The 23,603-nt window shown below is 45.1% G+C and overlaps 1 protein-coding gene across 1 annotated transcript in view; it reads right to left on the bottom strand.

The window, feature by feature from the left end:
• The window catches only part of LOC126473448 (arylsulfatase B-like), a 332,111-nt gene that overhangs the window by 89,473 nt on the left and 219,035 nt on the right, over positions 1-23,603 (bottom strand). The window contains exon 3 of the mRNA XM_050100501.1: positions 20,946-21,103. Coding sequence (XP_049956458.1) covers positions 20,946-21,103 — 158 coding nt within the window. The remainder of the gene's footprint in view (positions 1-20,945; positions 21,104-23,603) is intronic.

The raw sequence follows: 23,603 nt of genomic DNA, 5'->3' as shown, positions 1-23,603 counted from the left end.
GCATCAACCGAGATATTGGAGCAAGTATGTATGGAATGATGTACTTTTCAGTGGGTTTCTAAAACTCTTGAAAACAGGAGTTAACATGACTGTAATTACAATAATGTTTCTCTAACTTAAATTCGGCTAAGTTACGTTCTGCATAAATGAACAACATTTCTAGCATCTTATCGTTGCTATACATTGTATTCACAAAAATCTTCAAATAAAGACAGTTGATTATATGACTTGTGTGCATTTTCATTCTGTTTTCTTCTACACTCATGCTCATAAATAAAGGATAATTGCAGAATGTGGCGCCACACAACGTAAAACTACACAAAACTGGCGCTAATGGCATAGGCACATAGGGAACACACACGACACAAATCTGTAAGTCCACGGTATTGGTAATAAGTTGAGAAAACCGTACCGGAACACATGTTCTACAAAACGCCACTGATTCCTGCGCGTGTATCCCTACATCAATATGGGATATGATCACCATGCACACGTACACAGGCCGCACAACGGGTTGGTATACTCTGGATCAGATCGTCGAGCAGCTGCTGGGTTATAGCCTCCCATTGTTGCACCAGTGCCTGTCGGAGCTCCTGATGTGTCCTAGGGGGTTGAAGAAGTGCAGCGATACGTCGACCGAGAGCATCCCAGACGTGCTCGATGGGGTTTATGTCTGGAGAACAGGCAGGCTACTCCATTCGCCTGATATCTTCTGTTTCAAGGTACTCCTCCACCATGGCAGCTCGATGGTGCCGTGCATTATCATCCATCAGGAGGAAGGTTGGGACCCACTGTACCCCTGAAAAGGCGGACATACTGGTGCAAAATGACGTCCCGATACACCTGTCACACGTGCACCAGTCATAATCCCACTCCAGAACATCAAACCACGACCTCCATATACGTCCCTTTCAAGGAATTTAAGGGGTTGATATCTGCTTCCTGGTTCACGCCAGATGAAAACCCGGCGAGAACCACTGTTCAGACTATACCTGGGCTCGTCCATGGACATAACCTTGGACCACTGTTACAATGAACACGAACTGTGTTCTTGACACCAGGCTTTACGGGTTCTCTTGTGACCAGGGGTCAGTGGAATGCACCTTGCAAGTCTCCGGGCGAATAAACCATGTCTGTTCAGTCGTCTGTAGACTGTGTGTCTGGAGACAACTGTTCCAGTGGCTGCGGTAAGGTCCCGAGCAAGGCTACCAGCAGTACTCCGTGGCCGTCTGCAGGCACTGATGGTGAGATATCGGTCTTCTTGTGGTGGACGTCCCGTACTGTAGCGCCTGGACACGTTTCCTGTCTGCTGGAGTCGTTGCCATAATCTTGAGATCACACTTTGTGGCACACGGAGGGCCCGTGCTACGACCTGCTGTGTTTGACCAGCCTCCAGTCGCCCTAATATTCTACCCCTCATAACGTCATCAATATGTGTTCTTTGAGCCATTTTCAACACACAGTCACCATTAGCACATCTGAAAATGTCTGCACACTTACTCGCTGCACCGTACTCTGACAAGCACCAACACACCTCTGCGTATGTGGACTGCTGCCAGTGCCACCGTGCGACGACCGCAGGTCAAATGCACCGCATGGTCACCCCCCCCCCTCCCCCCGCAAACCGTCCACCAGAGCGTTGTTTCACCATCTGTCAGCATTATCCTTAATTTATGAGCATGAGTGTATGTAGTCCGTCCCAGCAAGTGGAGTTACACCGTGTTCCCGCACTGTGAGCTAGTCAAAGTCATTTTTATGTTACGGTTTTAATACATTATGGTTACGTGACTGGTACACTCAGGGTCGGTTTAATGCCTCGGTTTAATGCCCAGTCAACACAAGCGGCCACTGTTTTAAATGTCTTACCTTACCAAAAGATACCTCTCATTCAGAAATTCTAAAGTCAAAGGTTGAAGTGACAACAAGACGACTATTCAGCTTAGTGTATAGCATCTGTGAGTCTGAAGACATACCATCCGACTTTCGGAAGAACATCATCCACACAATCCCGAAGATAGGAACGGCAGGTGAGTACGAGAACTGCAGCCAAGTTTCTGACAGAAATAGTATGCAGAAGAATGGAAAAGGAAATTGATGTGTTAGGTGACGATCTGCTTCGCTTTAGACGAAAGTAGAGGCACCAGCATAATGAGGAAAGCAAGGCTTAAAGTTTCGCAGGAAGACCAGTATTAAGCGTCCTGACGATAACGAGGTCATTAGAGACAGAGCACAAGCTCGGACAGATTGCGTTAAGGATGGGGAAGAAACCATCCTGAAATTTGAAATTTGCCAGGAGCGATTTAGGGAAATCAAAGAAAACCTAAATAAGGTAGCCGTTCGCGGATGTAAACCGTCGTCCTCCCGAATGAGAGTCCAGTGTGGTAACCACTGCGCCACTTCCACCTCCACTTCTGCCAGGCGCCGTGCAAGGCTTAAGAAAAGTTAAAACACGTTCATAGGATTTGTAGTCATAGCAAAAGTATTCGACAGTGGAAAATTGTGAAAGATGTTTGAAATATGTAGGAAATAGGTGTATGTTATTGGAAAGAGAGCACTAATGTACAATATGTTCAATAACTAAGAGCAAATTTGAGAATGGAAGACTCGGATTAGAAAAGGTATAAGAAAGGGGCGTAATTTTTTTTATCTACTATTCAATCTGTACATCGAAGAAGCAGTTATGGAAACAAAAGATAGGTTTAGGAGTGGCACTAAAATTCGGGATGGAGGAATATCAATGATAGGATTCGCTGATGGCCTTGCTATTTTCTGTCAAAACGAGGAAGAATTACGAAATATACTGAATGGAATAAACAGTCTATTCGGCGCAGAATATGGGTTCAGAGTAAAACTGACGAAAGTAATGAGGAGTAGCAGAAATGAGATTAGCGATGAACTTAATATCAAACTGCAACGTAAATGAAATGAAGGAATTCTGGTATCCTGGAAGCAAAATAACACGTAACGGACGAGGCAAAGAAAATCTAGAAAACGGACTGGCACAGGCAAAGAGATCGTCTCTGGCCAAAAGAAGTCTATTAGTATCAACCATCGGTCTTATTTGAGGAAGAAATATCTGCTAATGCACGTTTGGAGAAAAGCATTGTATGGTAGTAGTGAGTAATGGTCTGTGGGAAAACCGGGAAAGAGCAGCGCCAGTGAAATGGAAACCAGGCACAAGTCACAAAAGTAATCACTATACGCGTTGAGACATTTACCCCACGGGGTAGACGAGACGATCAGTTCCTGTTTCGTTGAACGCGGTCGGCCACGGATCCACAAACGCACCCACTCTTGCACAACTGCATCCGAATCAAACCAGCGTCTACGCATGTCTTTCTTCTGATCGTCCAAGATGTGAAAATCGCACGGTGAAATATCTGGGCCGTATGGAGGATGTTGCAGTGTTTGCCAACCAAATCACTAAAGCATAAGCCTCGTCCGATTGTGGTTCCACGCCCGAGCAACTTGGCTCTATAAATCGGAGGAGTCTGTGTAGCGGGTGGACGTGGAATGCAGGCCACGTCTGCTACACAGCCGTATGAAGGATAGCCAGATCGTAGGCGCTACGACACTACAGCTGCGTAACAGCTCGACGACCGCACTAAACTAAGCCGCTAACAACCAACGTCATAACCCAACAACTGCGTGCACCTGTGTTGTGGCACTATACCGTTCCCCTACCACAGCAGTGACAATATCGAAACGTAACAGTGGGGCCACCTGTCACGCGGTTGTGTGTTATGGCGGGTGTTCTGTTTTCATTTGACTGGCTCTTGTGTAACAAAACTTAGTTGGATTGATGAGGTAAAAAATGAACAGGTTCTCCGCAGAATCGGCAAAGAGAGGAACATGTGGAAAACATGAGAAAGAGGTGACAGGGTGGTTGAACCCGTGTCGAGGCATCAAGGAATAACTTCCATGGTTCTGGAGGGAGCCGAAGATGGCAAAACCTACATGAGGAGACTAAGATGTCGGCACGCAAGAGGAATTCGTCACGGGCCGCATCAAACGAGTCGGAAGGGAAGAAAAAGGGAATGACGAGTAGCCTCCGACAGAGGGAGGACACGCCAAATAATTTGTCGTTTGTTTGGAGAAATGTTCTCGGACCGGCCCTGGGTTTCTCAACAGGTCCTGAGGAGAGGAGATGCATCATCAAATAAATACTATAGCCTGCTTATTGTGACATAGCTATCTGTCTACCAGCACGTCACCTCAATACGACTTTGCCACTGTAATGGGGAAGGCCAATACACAAATAAATAATCCAAGTACCAAAACTACATTTATTAGAACACTGACACAAGCCATAGAACTCTGGTATAACCGAACACAAATAACTTTCTGGAACCGGCAACTTCCAGTAACTAAGTCAACAACTTGACAATGCAGATGAAGTCTGATAGTTCCTCTTACAAGTCCGTATCTACCAAGTTGTATTCTGAGATGGCGTCCTGGAGATGCAACGTACTGGTGGTGGTACTGCTCACTGATAAAAGCCGCAGGAGGTAGCTCCTGGTTTCTGGGAGTGGACTCCAGCCGTAGACTTCCGTGAACTCGATGTACAGTCGTGGACAAAACGAGCGAGACCCCTCGCCTTTTCGTTATGCTGATCAGCACAGCATTAAAGTCTACTACACAGTATAACAAGCAAGGCGACGAAGTGCTACCAACATACTATGCATAGGCGTGAAATTGAAAAACTATCCGATCTTTGTCAGACTGTTTTCAGTCATGTGTAAGACTATATTAATGCCGATTAGTGTGTTAAACACAACACGTAAATATAAGATATAAATGAACGAAGAAACGCTAATTAGTATGAACTGTACTAATAAAAATAAATTTCAGCTTATCGAGATAACATAATTGTTTTCGTAAGATAAAGTACCGCAGATTGTTGCGAATTATCAAAATATTATGTGCATTCGGCCTCGAAGCGGCCTATGTCGACGTTCAGACCAGTCATACTGGATTACCGTTGCTGACCTATCATGAAAGTGTGCAAATTTAGTAATGCCTGAAGATTCATAGCGAAATTCAGTTAAAAATTATTCAGTGCCACACTTAAGTCAATTCAGTTATTGACCTAAGGGGAAAAAGTAGGCAATAACGAGTATGAAATTCTACAAAAGGTTTCATATTGACATCCACAGGGCGCTGGTACAGAATAAAGGTAGCTATAAAACGTATTGGGGGCGCGAGAATTTCTTAACATTTTTTTAATGGTAGTCTATCTGCATCAGACGACGAGTGACGGTTTTACTGCTAACATTGAGACCCAAAGTCTGCTGAATTTGTCGTGCGTTGACAAATGGGTGGTTCTCACTGAAACGGCATATCTGCCGATCCTGAGCTGCTGTTGTTTTGCGGCGGTGGCCATGAGGCGTTCCTTTCAGGTTACCACCCTTTCTTTTAATCCACGTGGCTACCGCCGACTTGTGAAGACCCATAGTTCTTGCTATATAGCCATTTGAAAATCCCTCTGCATGGATTGCTATAATAGCGCCCTTTTCTGCCTCAGCCAGATGGGCCATTTAGCGTTGACTAAATGATTCGCCGCGGTTGACATCTGCTACGAAAACAGCGCTAGTAGGAAACAGACTGCCTCTTCCACGACTGCAGCCACAACGCGATGGCCAAGTATGCGTAACACGGAAATCGTTTGCATAAACGAGAGATCGTAAGCCCGTACCCGTGTCATTACATAGTGGTGCAACTTAGAATCTGTAATTTTCCGCAGAAGGGACTGGTCCGCTCTTGTCATGTCTTATCCTGATAAATATTACATGAAATGAAATGTTTACGTTTTGCATATACGGCAGGCCTAACACAAGAAACATTTCTGAAATATCTGAGGCAACCTAAAGAACACTTTTAGTTGTAGAAGGTTGCCTTATAAGAAGGAAAACGTGTTTATCCTCGCTCGCCGTCTTTCAAAGTAGCGCAGTTTACTCTGAGGCATACATAGTTTTCACCGGGCGTAAGAAGCGACTCGACTAATGAGGGGAACTCGCCAGGTGCCATACGCTGATTGGCCGGAAACTTTGCTCAGTGATGGAGAGGACACAATAAGCGAACCTGTGTTTCGGCTTATATGCAGACACTCAACCGTTTGAATGTAAACGTGATCAAACGATCTGAGTTGCTGGCAAATATTCTCACTAGACAGTATATGTTATCATTACACATTAGGTGAATAGGGTTTCACAGGGTGCGTTGGCCGAGCTGTTCTAGGCGCTTCAGTCATGAACCGCGCGGCTGCTTGCGCCGTCAGTTCGAATCCTTCCCCGAGCATGGATGTGTGTTAGGTTAGGTAGGTTTAAGTAGTTCTAGGTCTAGGGGACTGATGACCTCAGCAGTTTGGTCGCATAGTTCTTAGAGCCATTTCTTGACCTTCCGCGTAAATTTTCTTTACATAAACAGCTGTATCTTTAGATTGCGTTGACATGGCTCGTTTTTTTCACCACCATGGGACCGTATACCGCAGGAAGTGCGACAAATATCTTCTTATTATGTCTACCCGTACTTGAGGTAAACGGGTTTTAAGGGTTGGGTGGGCAGATAGACGGTCAAGAAAGTGAGACTAGCAGGGTCCCAATTTTACCGATTTAGGTGACGAAATCCTAACAATGAAAACAGCTACGACAGCTACTGATGATGAGGGCCGCATAAATAACACCCCCTGGTCTTTAATCGAAATGTTCTAGTTGCAGTCGATACATCAGCATATTAATCGTAGCTACGCTTTCGATCCAAATCACGTTTACAAGAATGCAAATAGAATCCATTTGCCTATACACGTGGTAATTCAGATCCCAGTATTAATGCCATCGCGTTTTAGAAGTGCGAGCATTCCCATTGTTAGCTAGCTTAAGAATCACTTCGGCTAATGAACGTTTTCTGGCTGTGGCGAGTCTAATGGAGAACTCGAAACATTGTAGAATATGTTTGGCAGCTATGTGGCCGTTTATTTCCTGGGGTGGTACAGAATTATCCTACTAAATTTACTCGCTAATAACAGTATTTTGTTATTTCGATAAAAATCCCGAATGATTGTCACATAAACGATGACATAAAGGTAGAAAATTCATGTTTTTTGAGTCCAGAAAGCTCTATGCAACAGAAACTGCAGATCATTTAGCCATTTTCATTGCGAAATTGCAGGCATATTCATATCTGGGGTGATAATAAAGGGCTGTTTGCCTGGGTTGTCTGCTAGCGTAGTGAAAGGTGTTTGCTACTGCAGGGGAGGTCTGGTTTGTTTTCGGTTCTAATCTCGATGGAGGCAGATAGACTATCATTAAAGCAGTTTTAAGAAGTTCTCGCGTCCCCAATACGTTTTATTGCTACCTTTATTCCGGCGCCCTGTGGATGTCAATATGAAACATTTGTAGAATTTCATACTTGTTATTGCTTACTATTTCCGCTTCTGTCAATAATTGAACTGACTTAAGTGTGACACTGAAAATTTTTTAACTGAATTTCGTTATGAATCTTCACGCATTGCTAAATTTGCACACTTTCATCGTAGGTCAGCAACGGTAATCCAGTATGACTGGTCTGAACGTTGACACAGACCGTTTCGCAGCCGAATGCGCATAATATTTTGCTAATTCGTAGCACTCTGGGGTACTTTGTCTTACTAAAACAGTTACGTTAGCTCGATAGGCTGAAATTTATTTTTATTAGTACAGTTCATACTAATTAGCGTTTCTACATTCATTTATATCTTATATTTACGTGTTGTGCTTAACACACTAATCGGCATTAATATAGTCTTACACATGACTGAAAACAGTCTGACAAAGATCGGATAGTATTTCAATTTCACGTCTGTGCGTAGTATGTTGGTAGCACTTCATCGCCTTGCTTGTTATACTGTCTAGCAGACTTTAATGCTGTGCGGATCAGCATAACGAAAAGGCGAGGGGTCTCGCTCGTTTTGTCCACGCATGTACTTGCTGTGGGCTGAACTTAGAATGACAGTAGAGGCCCGATGGCGCTGGCTATGTTATCACACGAAGGAGTACTCTCGGTCTGCATGATTAGCTGCCACTGGCCGTGATGACAGGCTGCTTGCTCATTGCCTCTCCACGTAACATGATGTCTGGCGGTAAACTGGCGTATGCGGAAGGCGTGGTAATGCAGTTCCAGCGGTTGCGGTGCCCTCTTGAGGCGGCGGTCGCTATGAGGCTTGAAGAATGGACGCGCCTGCTGATTATGTAACCAGTGACACCGCGCTGTACAAAGGGATGTCGTTTACTAGGCGGCGGAGGATGTAGAACTGCTATTTCAAAAAGACGTACTGCTGCTCATATCTTCGTAAAGAGAGAAATTTTAAGAAAGGAAATCATGCCGGTTAGCGTCCACATGGTACCCAAACGACAGCTGCTTCACACATTTTTTATCTTGCTTCTGGACAAAATGTTATTTGGGGTGGTCAAGACAAATCGGACATCTGTATACTGGAAGCTCTCAATTATCAGGTTGCGGAGTATGACCCTTGTCATCTTCCAGCAGTAAAAAGTGAGTTACATGAGTAATAGAGTATTCTAAGCGAAAATATTCGATCTAAGTATAACATAATACTTCAGGTTTCGTCTTTTATTTCTTCAAAAATCACCGAACCGTGCACGGATAATAAAAAAAATCGGACTATCTGCTAACGGGTAACCTGGAGGATGCTGTTGATACGTGATCACCATGAGATAAGGAACCAGTGGACGGAAATGAATGTATAATTTCTTATTGGCGTAAGTAACTAACAACTTACGTACATAGTATCTGTGTAATGACGACAGGCTCAATGCTTTTATAACAAAGATGTATAAAACTGTGGTGCACTCCTCAAACGTCACTGCTGATTGTTGATCAAGTAGGCAGGCTGCTAGAACTCTACAAACTAATTCCTCTTCAGTTCCTTCTCGAGTTTTATACACCAAAGAGTTCAAATAAACGGCTACACAGAAATTAACGCTGAACAACCTCAGAAATGTTCTCTGTTGAGTTCGGGTTCAACTGTACAGCAGCTACTGGTAACATGGCCGCACAAATTAAAAATTTAATCGATATTATTCCCGAAATGTACGAGGCTGAAAAGCTGAACGCACACTGTTGTTCCAGTGTAGCCTTTTCTTGGAACATTAATTCAGGTTACGCGCCCACAAGAGTGCAGCTCGGCTCCGTAGCCACGTTTTTTTCTTTGTCGCCATTTACGAGTCAGAAGTATATCAATGAACTGAGTACTTTGGATAAAGTACTTTCAGTATTTATGAAATTGTGTTTGTAACTCCTAGACAATTGTTTAGCACGCAATGTATAAGCACTGATTTACTAGTGAGCATGCCATTCTGTTGATAGGCCATTATTGTAGTTATAAGACTCTTAGCAGACGAAAACGAAAGGGTAACGTTCTGTCAACTGCAGCACGGAATGTTAGACTTTAGAACGTGAATCTGGAAAGGGAATGCAAAGGTTCAGTCTAGATAAAGGGTAGTTAGTGAAGTGAAATGGATGGATGGTAAGGATTTCTGGTCACAGGAATATAGGACAAAACCAGCAGAGAATGGTATAACGGCAGCGGGATTCGTTGTGAACAGGAGGGCAGGGCAGAGAATAAGTTGCTGAGGAAAGTTCAATGATAAGATTGTTCTCATCAGAAGCGACAGCAAACCAATGGGACGGGATGTATGCCGATGTCACAAGCAGAAGATGAAGAGGAAGACAAAGTACATGAGGATTTTGAAAGGATAATTCAAAATGCAAAATTAGATGATAATCATAGGCGACTGGAACGCTGCAGCTGGGGAAACTTTACAAGAAAATGTTGCGGGAGAATATGGGCTTAGTAGTAGGAATAAGAGTGGAGAAAAACTATTTGACTCTGCAACATATTTCAGCTGTAGCAGCGAATACGCTGTTTGAACAACACAAGAGCAGAAACTGTACTTGAAAAAGGCCCGGAGACACGAGAACATTCCAATGATTCCATCCTGCTCAGACAGAGCTTCAGCAGTTTGATACTGGATTGTAAAGCGAATCCACGAGCAGACATAGATACAGATCACATTTTAGTGACGATGAAGAGCAGACTAAGAAAATCGTGTGGAAGGATGTGGTAAGAGATGGGAGACTGAACTACGGAGGAACGATGAGATGATTGAAGTTATTTAAATTGTAGATACTGCGGCAATGAATGCCATATGGGGCAGCTGAGTTGAAGAGGAATGGACATCCCTTAAAAGGGAAATCACAGAAGTTGAACAGACAAACATAGGTACGTGGAAAGTAACTGTGAAGACAACTTGGGTAACGGATGAAATATTTCACCATATCGAGGAAAGAAAGAAGTACAAAAGTGAGGGCAGGAAAGAAATAAGAACAAAAGAGGTCGGGGAAAGACAGGATACTGCAATATAAGGGACTAAGGAATGAAATAAATAAGAAGGGGAGAGAAGCTAAGGCGAAGAGGTTGCAGGAAAAATATAAACAACTCGAAAACAAAATGGTCGTCCGAAGGACTGATCAAACACATAAAAAAGTCAAGATAGCCTTCGGTAAAATTAAAAGTAAGAACGGTAACACGAAGAATGCATTAGGAATTCCATTATTAAACGCAGAGAAGAGAGCGGATAGGTGGAAGGAGTATATTGAAGGCCTCTATGAGGAGGCGGACTTATTTCATGACGTGATAGAAGAAGAAATTTAAGTCGAAGTGGAAGACATAGCGAACGCGGTATTAGAGTGAAAGTTTAACAAATATTTGGAAGACGTGGGATGAAATAAGGTAGAAGTGATAGATAACGATCCTACGGAACTTCTAAAATCATTGGGAGAAGTGGCAACAAAATGACTTTTCGAGTTGATGCGTAGAATATATGAGACAGTAGAAATACCATCAGATTTTCTGAAAGTATAATCCATACAGTCTCGAAAAATAGCAAGAAAAGATAAGTGCGAGAATTATCGCACAATCAGGTTTACAGCCCATGCATTAAAGTTGCTGACAGGAATAATGTACAGAAGAATGGAAAAGAAAACTGAGAATCTGTTAGATGAGGATCAGTTTGGCTTTAAGAAAGGTTAAGGCAGCGCGGAGGGAGTTCTGACCCTGCGCTTAGTAATGGAAGCAAGGCTTAAGAAAATCAAGGCAGCCTCATGGGATAAGTCGACCTAGAAAAAGCGGTTAGCAATACGAAATGCCGTGAAATGTCCGAAATTATGAGAAAAATTGGAGTAAATTATATGTACAAGAAGCCAGAGGAAACACAAACAGCGGAAGACCAAGACCGAACTGCCCATATTAACAAGGAGTAAGATAGGGATGCTGTATTTAGCCCCCACTGTTCAATCTATACATCGAAGAAGGAATGACGGAAGTAAAAGCAAAAGTAGGATTAAAATTTATGGTGAAGTGATATCAATAGTAATAGTCATCTGGTGACATTGTTATCCTCAAAGAAAGTGACGAAGAATTACGGAACCTGTTGAATAAAATCAACAATCTGATGAACACAGAATCTCGATTCAGAGTAAACCAAAGAAAGAAGAAAGCAACGGGTAGTCGCATTAAAGAGAGCAACGACATATTAACATGAAAACTGGTGACCACTAAGTCGACGAAGTTAAGGAATTCTGCTACTTTGGAAGCAAAATAACGCATGACGGACGACAGAACGAGGATATAATGAAGTGGACTCATACAGGCATAGAAAGCGTTCTTGGCGAAAAGGAGACTACTAGTATCAAACTAGGCCTTAATTTGAGGATGAAATTTCTGAGAATGAACGTTTGGAGAACAACAATGTATAGTAATGAATCATAGACTGTGGGGAAATCGGAAAATAATAGCTTAGAAGCGTTCCGGATGTGGCGGTATAGAAGGATGTTGAAAATTATATGGGCTGACTGACGAGGGATGAAGAGCCTTTCCACGGAATAGGCGAAGAAAGGAAGATAGGAAGAACACTGACAAGAAGAAGGGACAGAATAATAGGGCATGTGTTAAGGCATCATGGAATAACTTTGATGGTACTACAGGGATCTGCAGAGGGTAAAAACTGTATGGGAAGACAGAGATTGTAATACATTCAACAAATAATTGAGGGCGCAAGTTACAAGTGCTGTTCTGAGATGAAGATGTTGGCACAAGAGAGGAATATGTGACGGGTCGCATCAAATCAGTCAGTAGACTGATGACTCAGTACATAAATAAATAAGGAAAATAGAACGAAACAGAGAAGTCCCTCATACACTCCTGGAAATGGAAAAAAGAACACATTGACACCGGTGTGTCAGACCCACCATACTTGCTCCGGACACTGCGAGAGGGCTGTACAAGCAATGATCACACGCACGGCACAGCGGACACACCAGGAACCGCGGTGTTGGCCGTCGAATGGCGCTAGCTGCGCAGCATTTGTGCACCGCCGCCGTCAGTGTCAGCCAGTTTTCCGTGGCATACGGAGCTCCATCGCAGTCTTTAACACTGGTAGCATGCCGCGACAGCGTGGACGTGAACCGTATGTGCAGTTGACGGACGTTGAGCGAGGGCGTATAGTGGGCATGCGGGGAGGCCGGGTGGACGTACCGCCGAATTGCTCAACACGTGGGGCGTGAGGTCTCCACAGTACATCGATGTTGTCGCCAGTGGTCGGCGGAAGGTGCACGTGCCCGTCGACCTGGGACCGGACCGCAGCGACGCACGGATGCACGCCAAGACCGTAGGATCCTACGCAGTGCCGTAGGGGACCGCACCGCCACTTCCCAGCAAATTAGGGACACTGTTGCTCCTGGGGTATCGGCGAGGACCATTCGCAACCGTCTCCATGAAGCTGGGCTACGGTCCCGCAAACCGTTAGGCCGTCTTCCGCTCACGCCCCAACATCGTGCAGCCCGCCTCCAGTGGTGTCGAGACAGGCGTGAATGGAGGGACGAATGGAGACGTGTCGTCTTCAGCGATGAGAGTCGCTTCTGCCTTGGTGCCAATGATGGTCGTATGCGTGTTTGGCGCCGTGCAGGTGAGCGCCACAATCAGGACTGCATACGACCGAGGCACACAGGGCCAACACCCGGCATCATGGTGTGGGGAGCGATCTCCTACACTGGCCGTACACCACTGGTGTTCGTCGAGGGGACACTGAATAGTGCACGGTACATCCAAACCGTCATCGAACCCATCGTTCTACCAATCCTAGACTGGCAAGGGAACTTGCTGTTCCAACAGGACAATGCACGTCCGCATGTATCCCGTGCCACCCAACGTGCTCTAGAAGGTGTAAGTCAACTACCCTGACCAGCAAGATCTCCGGATCTGTCCCCTATTGAGCATGTTTGGGACTGGATGAAGCGTCGTCTCACGCGGTCTGCACGTCCAGCACGAACGCTGGTCCAACTGAGGCGCCAGGTGGAAATGGCATGGCAAGCTGTTCCACAGGACTACATCCAGCATCTCTACGATCGTCTCCATGGGAGAATAGCAGCCTGCATTGCTGCGAAAGGTGGATATACACTGTACTAGTGCCGACATTGTGCATGCTCTGTTGCCTGTGTGTATGTGCCTGTGGTTCTGTCAGTGTGATCATGTGATGTATCTGACCCCAAGAATGTGTCAATAAAGTTTCCTCTTCCTGGGACAATGAATTCACGGTGTTCTTATTTCAATTTCCAGGAGTGTATTTAGCGTTAGTTACGTGAAGTTTCATTTTTAATTAATAAACTCATACAGTCAAATTCTGTCTCGAGGGCCGTTGAAAACACAATTTCTGTTTGTCTGATCATATTACGAAAATATTTAAGACTACAGTCAGTCACTTTCTGTCCACTAGTACACTTTTGTAAAATGAGTCACATGCTTTACACTATAAAAACACTTTCTTGTAACAGTAACGATACGATGCTTGTATGTTGCGGTCGTTCATTCGCATAACATACACTTAGAAGTACCGTGACTGAAGTATTACTTTATCAAAATAATTGATTTTTCCTGTAATGTTCAGTAGGAATCTGTTTTTCGCGAAACATTTGCATAAATCTTTGTCAGTCAAGAACCATCTAATGTAAAACTAATAGCTAAGGAAAATCAGCGATATAAAATCAGCCTGTGGCTGAAACGAAACACATGTATGAATTTGTTCATCTCTTTGTTGCTCTGCCTCGGTCTGCCCTTGAGGACAGACGCATATTGTGAGTGTTTACATGTTTACTGGCTTTGTTCTAAGAATTACGTATGAAACAGATGTAAAAAACCCTTTGTTATTGTTCTTATCATAATTCTCCTAGTGTAGATATTTACTTGTTTGTGCACCAATTAACGCTGGTTCACATCGCTTTGACTGAAATTACGAACTCGGCAGATCGTTGCAAAGAGAGGTAATGGCGGAACGGGCATTGCGTTCAGTCATTAATTTGTTATGATTTATTTGTTACCGCTAGTAGCAAATCGCGGGCCAGAGACTAGATGCCTATCATTTTAATCTGTCTTGCGCTTAATATGCGCAACACATTATTGTGAATGATCAGTGACACGGTGTGCTTCGATCGCGTCAGATGTAGGCTCCACTACATAATACTGGTGGATGGTCATTGATAAAAACTGCATCAGGCATTTGTTAGTAACATACCTATATCTTTTGCTGAGCATACTACGTGGTAAATACCACGCAGAACAGCAGTGTCTTAGTCAACCCATTATCCAACCATCTAAACAATGTGTTGGTCTCTCTGGCGATGCTTGCATTTGCTTGACAAAGAATTTCAATAGTTCAATTGTCATTAAGTTAACCTGTTCGTCTCACTTGAGAACCTTACGCTACATCAGAACTATAATTAACTTATACACAGAGATAGAGGAGTAACGCGTTATGACTCACACAGGTAGTGCGTAATCGGCAACAAAATTAAGAACACGGTGATGATGCGCAGCTGCATTCAAAGGTGTAAAAGCGTAACTTCGAAAGTTTCAGAGGTAAGAAGGCTATACCCGAACAGCAGTATGCTCACAAAGATGTGGCGATTTAATACACTCCTGGAAATTGAAATAAGAACACCGTGAATTCATTGTCCCAGGAAGGGGAAACTTTATTGACACATTCCTGGGGTCAGATACATCACATGATCACACTGACAGAACCACAGGCACACAGACACAGGCAACAGAGCATGCACAATGTCGGCACTAGTACAGTGTATATCCACCTTTCGCAGCAATGCAGGCTGCTATTCTCCCATGGAGACGATCGTAGAGATGTTGGATGTAGTTCTGTGGAACGGCTTGCATGCCATTTCCACCTGGCGCCTCAGTTGGACCAGCGTTCGTGCTGGACGTGCAGACCGCGTGAGACGACGCTTCATCCAGTCCCAAACATGCTCAATGGGGGACAGATCCGGAGATCTTGCTGGCCAGGGTAGTTGACTTACACCTTCTAGAGCACGTTGGGTGGCACGGGATACATGCGGACGTGCATTGTCCTGTTGGAACAGCAAGTTCCCTTGCCGGTCTAGGAATGGTAGAACGATGGGTTCGATGACGGTTTGGATGTACCGTGCACTATTCAGTGTCCCCTCGACGATCACCAGTGGTGTACGGACAGTGTAGGAGATCGCTCCCCACACCATGATGCCGGGTGTTGGCCCTGTGTGCCTCGGTCGTATGCAGTCCTGATTGTGGCGCTCACCTACACGACCATCATTGGCACCAAGGCAGAAGCGACTCTCATCGCTGAAGACGACACGTCTCCATTCGTCCCTCTATTCACGCCTGTCGCGACACCACTGGAGGCGGGCTGCACGATGTTGGGGCGTGAGCGGAAGACGGCCTAACGGTGTGCGGGACCGTAGCCCAGCTTCATGGAGACGGTTGCGAATGGTCCTCGCCGATACCCCAGGAGCAACAGTGTCCCTAATTTGCTGGGAAGTGGCGGTGCGGTCCCCTACGGCACTGCGTAGGATCCTACGGTCTTGGCGTGCATCCGTGCGTCGCTGCGGTCCGGTCCCAGGTCGACGGGCACGTGCACCTTCCGCCGACCACTGGCGACAACATCGATGTACTGTGGAGACCTCACGCCCCACGTGTTGAGCAATTCGGCGGTACGTCCACCCGGCCTCCCGCATGCCCACTATACGCCCTCGCTCAAAGTCCGTCAACTGCACATACGGTTCACGTCCACGCTGTCGCGGCATGCTACAAGTGTTAAAGACTGCGATGGAGCTCCGTATGCCACGGCAAACTGGCTGACACTGACGGCGGCGGTGCACAAATGCTGCGCAGCTAGCGCCATTCGACGGCCAACACCGCGGTTCCTGGTGTGTCCGCTGCGCCGTGCGTGTGATCATTGCTTGTACAGCCCTCTCGCAGTGTTCGGAGCAAGTATGGTGGGTCTGACACACCGGTGTAAATGTGTTCTTTTTTCCATTTCCAGGAGTGTACATTTTCGTCGCCGGAATCTCATCAAGTTAGTTACTCTTATGCTGACACACTCTGGTCCTGATATTGTTAATATATCGCGTCACAATGCACATCCGAATGGCTGCTGCTTTTCGTATCACGCGCATTCTTCTCAGAAACGGACAGTACTTAGTTAAGTGTCTTCTGCTGCGCAAATAATTTCGCCCCTAAAGATTTGGAACTCCATGAGCACACAAGGTCTGCCCAGAGCGTATGTGAGCAGCTCCATCGCCGCTCCTGCCGCTGACACTCGATAGCCCAGTGACTGCCATGTGTTTGGTGTGATGACGAGACGAGTCCCAGCAAAGTCGTGTTGTATGTTTTCCACCTTTGACACGTTTCTCATGCTCGTTGTTGATAGCTTCCTTACTTTTGGTTTCATTGCTATTACAGCCGAAAATCAACTTTCACGGCTGCAAGTTGTAAACAGTGGTTTCCTTTGAGACACGGCCCCAATAGTAAGATGCAGGGGTAACTATTTGTGTCTCACTATGCATTATTCTAAGTCCCTTGACAGTCTAACCAAGTGGTTAAAAAAATGAAAAATTTTTGATGGATTTTGAAGGAGTTTCCTGATAAATTGTTTTTAGGACATTTATCTTATTCAACATCATGTATTTGTCACTCATGCCCGAATTTGCTGTTATGCTAAGATCTGACGTTCAACATTTCTTTGTCGCTTAGTTCTGTTACTTAGAATCACAGTTAATAGCGATTTGATGCAGGCGCCTTGGACAGGTAACTGTGTACTTGGGAGGCGTCCGTCACACGCATATCCAAAGGAGCGGACACTTGTCACACACAGAGTCACTAATGGCTCTGTCGGCACCTTGCATAAAATGACAACCCTGCTAATATATTTTCAACCAGAGCTATAGATTCTTCTGAAATATAGTTACAACTCTTTTTGGGCACCTTAGTTCTAAATCTTCTATGGATGAAAGTCCATGTCATGGTTTTTGTCCAAACGGTAACCCATGATGGTACAAGTTTAACAGTGCAAAAGTATCAGGAGTAGGCCTATATTATTCGCCTGAGCATAGTTTTCCAGCAGCTGTACTTTTTGCTTAGAGATTTGGACAGGCCTGAGCTACTGAAGAAGTGATTGCATAGGTGAACACAAATTCCAAATGATAGCTTCAACAGCTTGATTTGAGATATACCAAAAACTGTGTTTGTAGGTATATGCAGACATTAGTCCAAGATGCTGTTTTGACATCTAGCTGTGGAAATATTGTCAAGTATTGAGTATTACAAAAATGAAGGGAAAGGTCTTCGCCATTCTGATAACTGTAGAGTGTAAAATGCAGACAGAACTGTGACCGTAATGGTAAAAGAATGCAAGTCAGTTAAGTAGATGTTGCAAAACAAAGCAGAAAAACACGCTAGAGGGAGAAGAAGACGAAACATGCATCAGGCTGCTTTTAATCAGTGTTCAAACTCAGCTCATTTTGTTTAAAAGCGATTTCCCAGATGTGAAGTTTTTTACTCGAAAAATACCTTTTTCTGAAAAACTATTCAATATAATTCATTGACATTTAGTATGCATGTAGAGAACAACCATTTTCAACTATGTAACCTGATATTATGTGAAGTTGTATGATTTGCTTCTAAATAAAATTGTAAATGATGAAAAAGTGACAAAAATTTGGATTCTTTAAGTAAAACACGTGTTTCTATTTTATGTGATGTGAAAGACAAAGATCTTTGACTGGGCTGGCAAAATGCATTGACAGAATTACTCGATAGCAATTCATCGTTGCTGCCAGTTTTCACGACCAGGGCGCTGTAGCTTCGTTTGCTTTACGGGGCGGCAGCGACTGTTTCTCGTGCACGCGGTTTTGTTTTTCCTTGGCGCGTAAAACAGCCGTCGCTCACAATGTCAATCAGTTCCGGTGCTATTAGCAAACAGCATGACCACCTGGAGATAGCGGCCGTATGGGCCGCTGAAGTACTATGTCTGTACCAGGGGTTCCCTCACCTTTTGTCCCTGCGTAATGCTTGACAGTTTTTGATATTTGGGCGTCCTGTTATAAATTGTACACTTTTGAACGAAACCAGTAGTGTGGGAGGGAAGGGCGGAAGATTGAGTGACGACTACCACAAGGGTGAGGAATGGTACGGGGGACAACAACACAAAGACAGTTTTGCGTCCTGACGATCAGCTAGTAAGTATGGTAGAAATGTGACATACACACTTAATAAACTTTGGTGGAAGTACTTTTCTAGAGTAGTTAATGTTCACGTGTGGTACTTATTTTTTAGCAAATAATATGAAATTAAATTAAGCCACTTCTGATACAAATATTCACTGAGTAAGAAACGAATGGCATTTACAATACCTATTAACCTTTTACATGAGAAGAAACCAACTGCGCAAGACAGTTATAAACTGGACATGGTTTAAAGTAAATTAGAGCAAAGGCATGGTTTGTTGTATCACTATAACGAAACGCCCCGCAAAGAGAAAGTAACAACATTCACTGCGTAATGGCTAGTGCAACGCGGCACATTAAAACACCGCATAAGTTGGCAGCAGTTGCACAGAGACACTATAACTTCGGAATAATCACCGAAAAGACCCGATCGAAATATCACCAAAGCCAAAACAAGCTGAATCATTCCCAGCCAAGGAAGCTACGACTAACGAAAAGAGTTATAGGGACGGTACAATCCGACCTTTCTGTGTCCTTTGTAGGCCTACTGTTCGAAACAAATATTCCACAGTAAATCCATTTGCTTTAACGTTATGCAGATGCTACTTTTGTCAATCAGTTTTCTATCACTTCACTTTAAAAATAAGGCAAAGCAAGGGAATAATACACTACAGCCCATTAAAATGGCTACACCAAGAAGAAATGCAGATGAAAAACGGGTATTCATTGGACAAATATGTTATACTAGAATTGACATGTGATTACATTTTCACGCAATTTGGGTGCATAGATCCTGAGAAATCAGTACCCAGAACAACCACCTCTGGCCGCAATAACGCCCTTGATACGCCTGGGCATTGAGTCAAACACAGCTTGGATGGCGTGTACAGGTACAGCTGCCCGTGCAGCTTCAACACGATACCACAGTTCATCAAGAGTAGTGACTGGCGGATTGTGACGAGCCAGTTGCTCGGCCACCATTGACCAGACGTTTTCAATTGGCGAGAGATCTGGAGAATGTGCTGGCCAGGGCAGCAGTCTGTATCCAGAACCTGCAACATGCGGTCGTGCATTATCCTGCTGAAATGCAGGGATCGAATGAAGGGTAGAGCCAAGAGCCGTAACACATCTGAAATGTAACGTCCACTGTTCAAAGTGCCGTCAATGTGAACAAGAGGTGACCGAGACGTGTAACCAATGGCACCCCTACCATCACGCCGGGTGATACGCCGGTATGGCGATGACGAATACACGCTTGCAATGTGCGTTCACCGTGATGTCGCCAAACACGCATGCGACCATCATGATGCTGTAAACAGAACCTGGATTCATCCAAAAAAATGACGTTTTGCCATTCGTGCACCCAGGTTCGTCGTTGAGTACACCATCGCAGGCGCACCTGTCTGTGATGCAGCGTCAAGGATAACCGCAGCCATGGTGTCCGAGATGGTAGTCCATGCTGCTGCAAACGTCGTCGAACTGTTTGTGCAGATGGTTGTTGTCTTGCAAACGTCCCCATCTGTTGGCTGTGGGATCGAGACGTGGCGGCACGATCCGTTACAGCCATGCGGATGATACCTGTCATCTCGACTGCTAGTGATACGAGGCCGTTGGGATCCAGCAAGGCGTTCCGTATTACCCTCCTGAACCCACCGATTCCATATTCTGCTAACAGTAAACGGATCTCGACCAATGCGAGCAGCAACGTCGCGATACGATAAACCGCAATCGCGATAGGCTACAATCCGACCTTTATCAAAGTCGGAAACGTGATGGTACGCATTTCTCCTCCTTACACGAGGCATCACAACAACGCTTCACCAGGCAACGCCGGTCAGCTGCTGTTTGTGTATGAGAAGTCGGTTGGAAACTTTCCTCATGTCAGCACGTTGTAGGTGTCGCCAACGGCGCCAACCTTGTGTGAATTCTCTGAAAAGCTAATCATTTGCATAACACAGCATCTTCTTCCTGTCGGTTAAATTTTGCGTCTGTAGCACGTCAAATTCGCGGTGTAGCAATTTTAATGGCCAGTAGTGTATCATTTATATCGGTACGTGTTTTGTTTACTTGTGTGCGCACCACATGAAATGTCTCGTACTACCGGTGGTAAGTGTACAACCGTCTGGGAACGCCTGGTCCAGATAATTTTATGATCCGGCTGCAGACCCGACAAGAAGATCATAAGTTAATATGCCGTGAAACTCTACATAGCCCCAAATTTACATATTCAATATATATAAGAAATTATGCTTCACTGAAAATTTTTTGGGGAGGGTGCTGTATTCAACCCATCGGCCTCGGTTCTGCAAGTGACCAGTGTAGTGACACTGCTGTGGACTCACCAGGTCGTCGGCCATGATGAAGATGATGTGCGGCCGGGAGTCAGCGTCGTCTGCGGTGGGGGAAGCGCTGGCGGGCATGACGGCCAGCGGGTAGATGACCAGCAGCGCCGCCACCCACAGCACCACACCCAGGCACGCCCACGGCCGCATCCTGCTCTCTGCAACACCACACCACACCGTCACACCTCAGTCTGCGCTGCGATAGCACTTACTGCTTGTGCCTAGTACAGTCCAACAGCTATCCACTGAGTTATAAGGACATCAATAAGCTACCTACTTGACTAGCAGTGGGGTGGGTGACCATCTGGGTCTGTCGAGTGCTGTTGGCGGTTGGGGAACTATCTGAGTGAGAATTAGCGGCTCCGATCACGAGAACTGACAACGGCCTGGAGAGCAGCGGTCTGACCAAATGCTCCTCCAGTCCACATCCAGTGACGTCGATCGACTAAGGAAGACCCGACGGTCGGTCGGTACCGCTGTATCTTCCGAGGCCTGTTTAGTTGGAGTTTTAGTTTTAGTAAGCTACCTAGAAAGGGCGTACAACAGTGTAGATTGGTGGAAGGTTTGGAATTCAGCGAAATATCGATGTGAGCTATATGGAAATATGAGTAATATACACAATCCCGTCACGCTAACGTGACCACCGTCTAGGTTCGACGTCAACGTGCAATAAACACTCACAGACGGCGGGTGGCGAAACTAGCAGTGGAGGCTATAGAAATTATGTCGTGGGGACGTGGAAAACAGTGCAGTCATTGTCGTAAAGAGGAAACGGAGCAAGTTATCTACAGTCCAAAAGAGCGTGATCATTGCCTTTCGGGAAAAGGGTAGAAGCATTTCTGAACGCCGCTGTTGTTCAAGTATACCGTGCATGGCAAAATGGCTCTACCTAAAATCGGTGCTGTGGCAACTGTGGAACACCAAGGGGTAGATAAACAAGGACGACCGACGGCTGCGGAGACGTGTAGAGGCGAACAGGTGTGGAACTGTTGAGCAACTGATCGCCCAGTTGAGCCTAGGGGCTACCAAAAACGTCTCCTTATAGACCGTTCGGTGAATTTAGCTGTGTATGGGCCTCCGCAGCAGGCGCCTGGTTCACGCACACATACTGGCTGCTATTCATCAGTGATAAAGGCTGGAATTTACGGTCGCAGGTTCACATCCTGCCTCGGGCATGGATGTTTGTGATGTCCTTAGGTTAGTTAGGTTTAAGTAATTCTGAGTTCTAGGGGACTGATGATCTCAGATGTTAAGTCCCGTAGTGCTCAGAGTCATTTTTTTTGTAAGCGCTACTCTGTGATGAAGATGTTGGCACAGGAGGGGAAATAGTGACGGGCGAGATCAAACCAGGCAGAAAAGAAATTTGATGGAACCCCGCCCTCCCCTCCCCCCCCCCCCCAAGAAAAGAAAGAAAGCTCTTTTGTGGAGACAACGTTTTGTGAAATACCACTTGGATCTTTGAAGGTGACTCTGATATCTACATGAATTGAATATGTTATATGGAAACGTGGTTCTGCCTTGAGAAAACACAATTTTTCTTGTTTTTCTACCCATTCACGGTTCAGAGAAGTTCCTCCATCTTCAGAGGGTTTTATTTTATTGTCTCTTATTATTACATATTGGTGTTCACAAGTTTGTTTGATATTTGCAGCACAGCTGTAGTTATTGCGTTCCAATACACCATATTATGTAGCTCTCGCGTTTTCGTGCTTCTATGATACATCTACCTGGTGTTAGAGTGGAGCTGCCTAACATACATTTACACACTGTGAGTGTTAGGAGTAATAAGTGTTGTACTAGAATGTAGTAATTATAACTGTGCTCCAAATACCAAACAGACTTGTGAGCACCAGTATGTAATAATCTTCTTCTTCTTCTTCTTTTACTGCTTCCTTTGTCCCGCAAGCTCGCAGAGTCGGTAGGGTTACAATCGGATTTGGCATAGTTAACTTGAAGGGGTGGCTGGATGTCCATCCTGCCACCACCCCAAACCCCCTGGGATGGAATCAGTGCACCCCGACTGTCAGCGTCTAATGTAAATCACGAAAGAGTGCGAACATGTTGCAGATGTCTGCGCGGCGTGTAAATGAGGCGAGACGTGGGGAGCAGCCCGGTATTCACCTAGGGGGATGTGGAAAACCACCTAAAAACTACATCCAGGCTGTCCGGCACACCGGCCCTAGTCGTTAATCCGCCGCGCGGAGTCGATCCAGGGCTGGCGCGCCTACCCGAGTCCAGGAAACAATGCATTAGCACCCTCGGCTAACCTGGCGGGTACTAGTGCGTAATAAGAGATAATAAAATAAAACCCACTGAAGACAGAGAAACTTCACGGAAAAATTAATGGCTAGAAAAATAAAGAACCACATTTTCTAATAACATAATAGGTAGAAAATATGGATAAGGAAAAGAACTTCGACCACAAAATTAAGTGAATAATTGACAGACGTGGAATCTATAACAGGGAAATACACTCCTGGAAATTGAAATAAGAACACCGTGAATTCATTGTCCCAGGAAGGGGAAACTTTATTGACACATTCCTGGGGTCAGATACATCACATGATCACACTGACAGAACCACAGGCACATACACACAGGCAACAGAGCATGCACAATGTCGGCAATAGTACAGTGTATATCCACCTTTCGCAGCAA

This window comes from Schistocerca serialis, chromosome 4, assembly GCF_023864345.2.
Source record: "Schistocerca serialis cubense isolate TAMUIC-IGC-003099 chromosome 4, iqSchSeri2.2, whole genome shotgun sequence".
Classification (NCBI taxonomy): domain Eukaryota; kingdom Metazoa; phylum Arthropoda; class Insecta; order Orthoptera; family Acrididae; genus Schistocerca; species Schistocerca serialis.
Note: the sequence above shows the minus strand (reverse complement) of the source record. Positions and strands in the feature narration are given on the sequence as shown.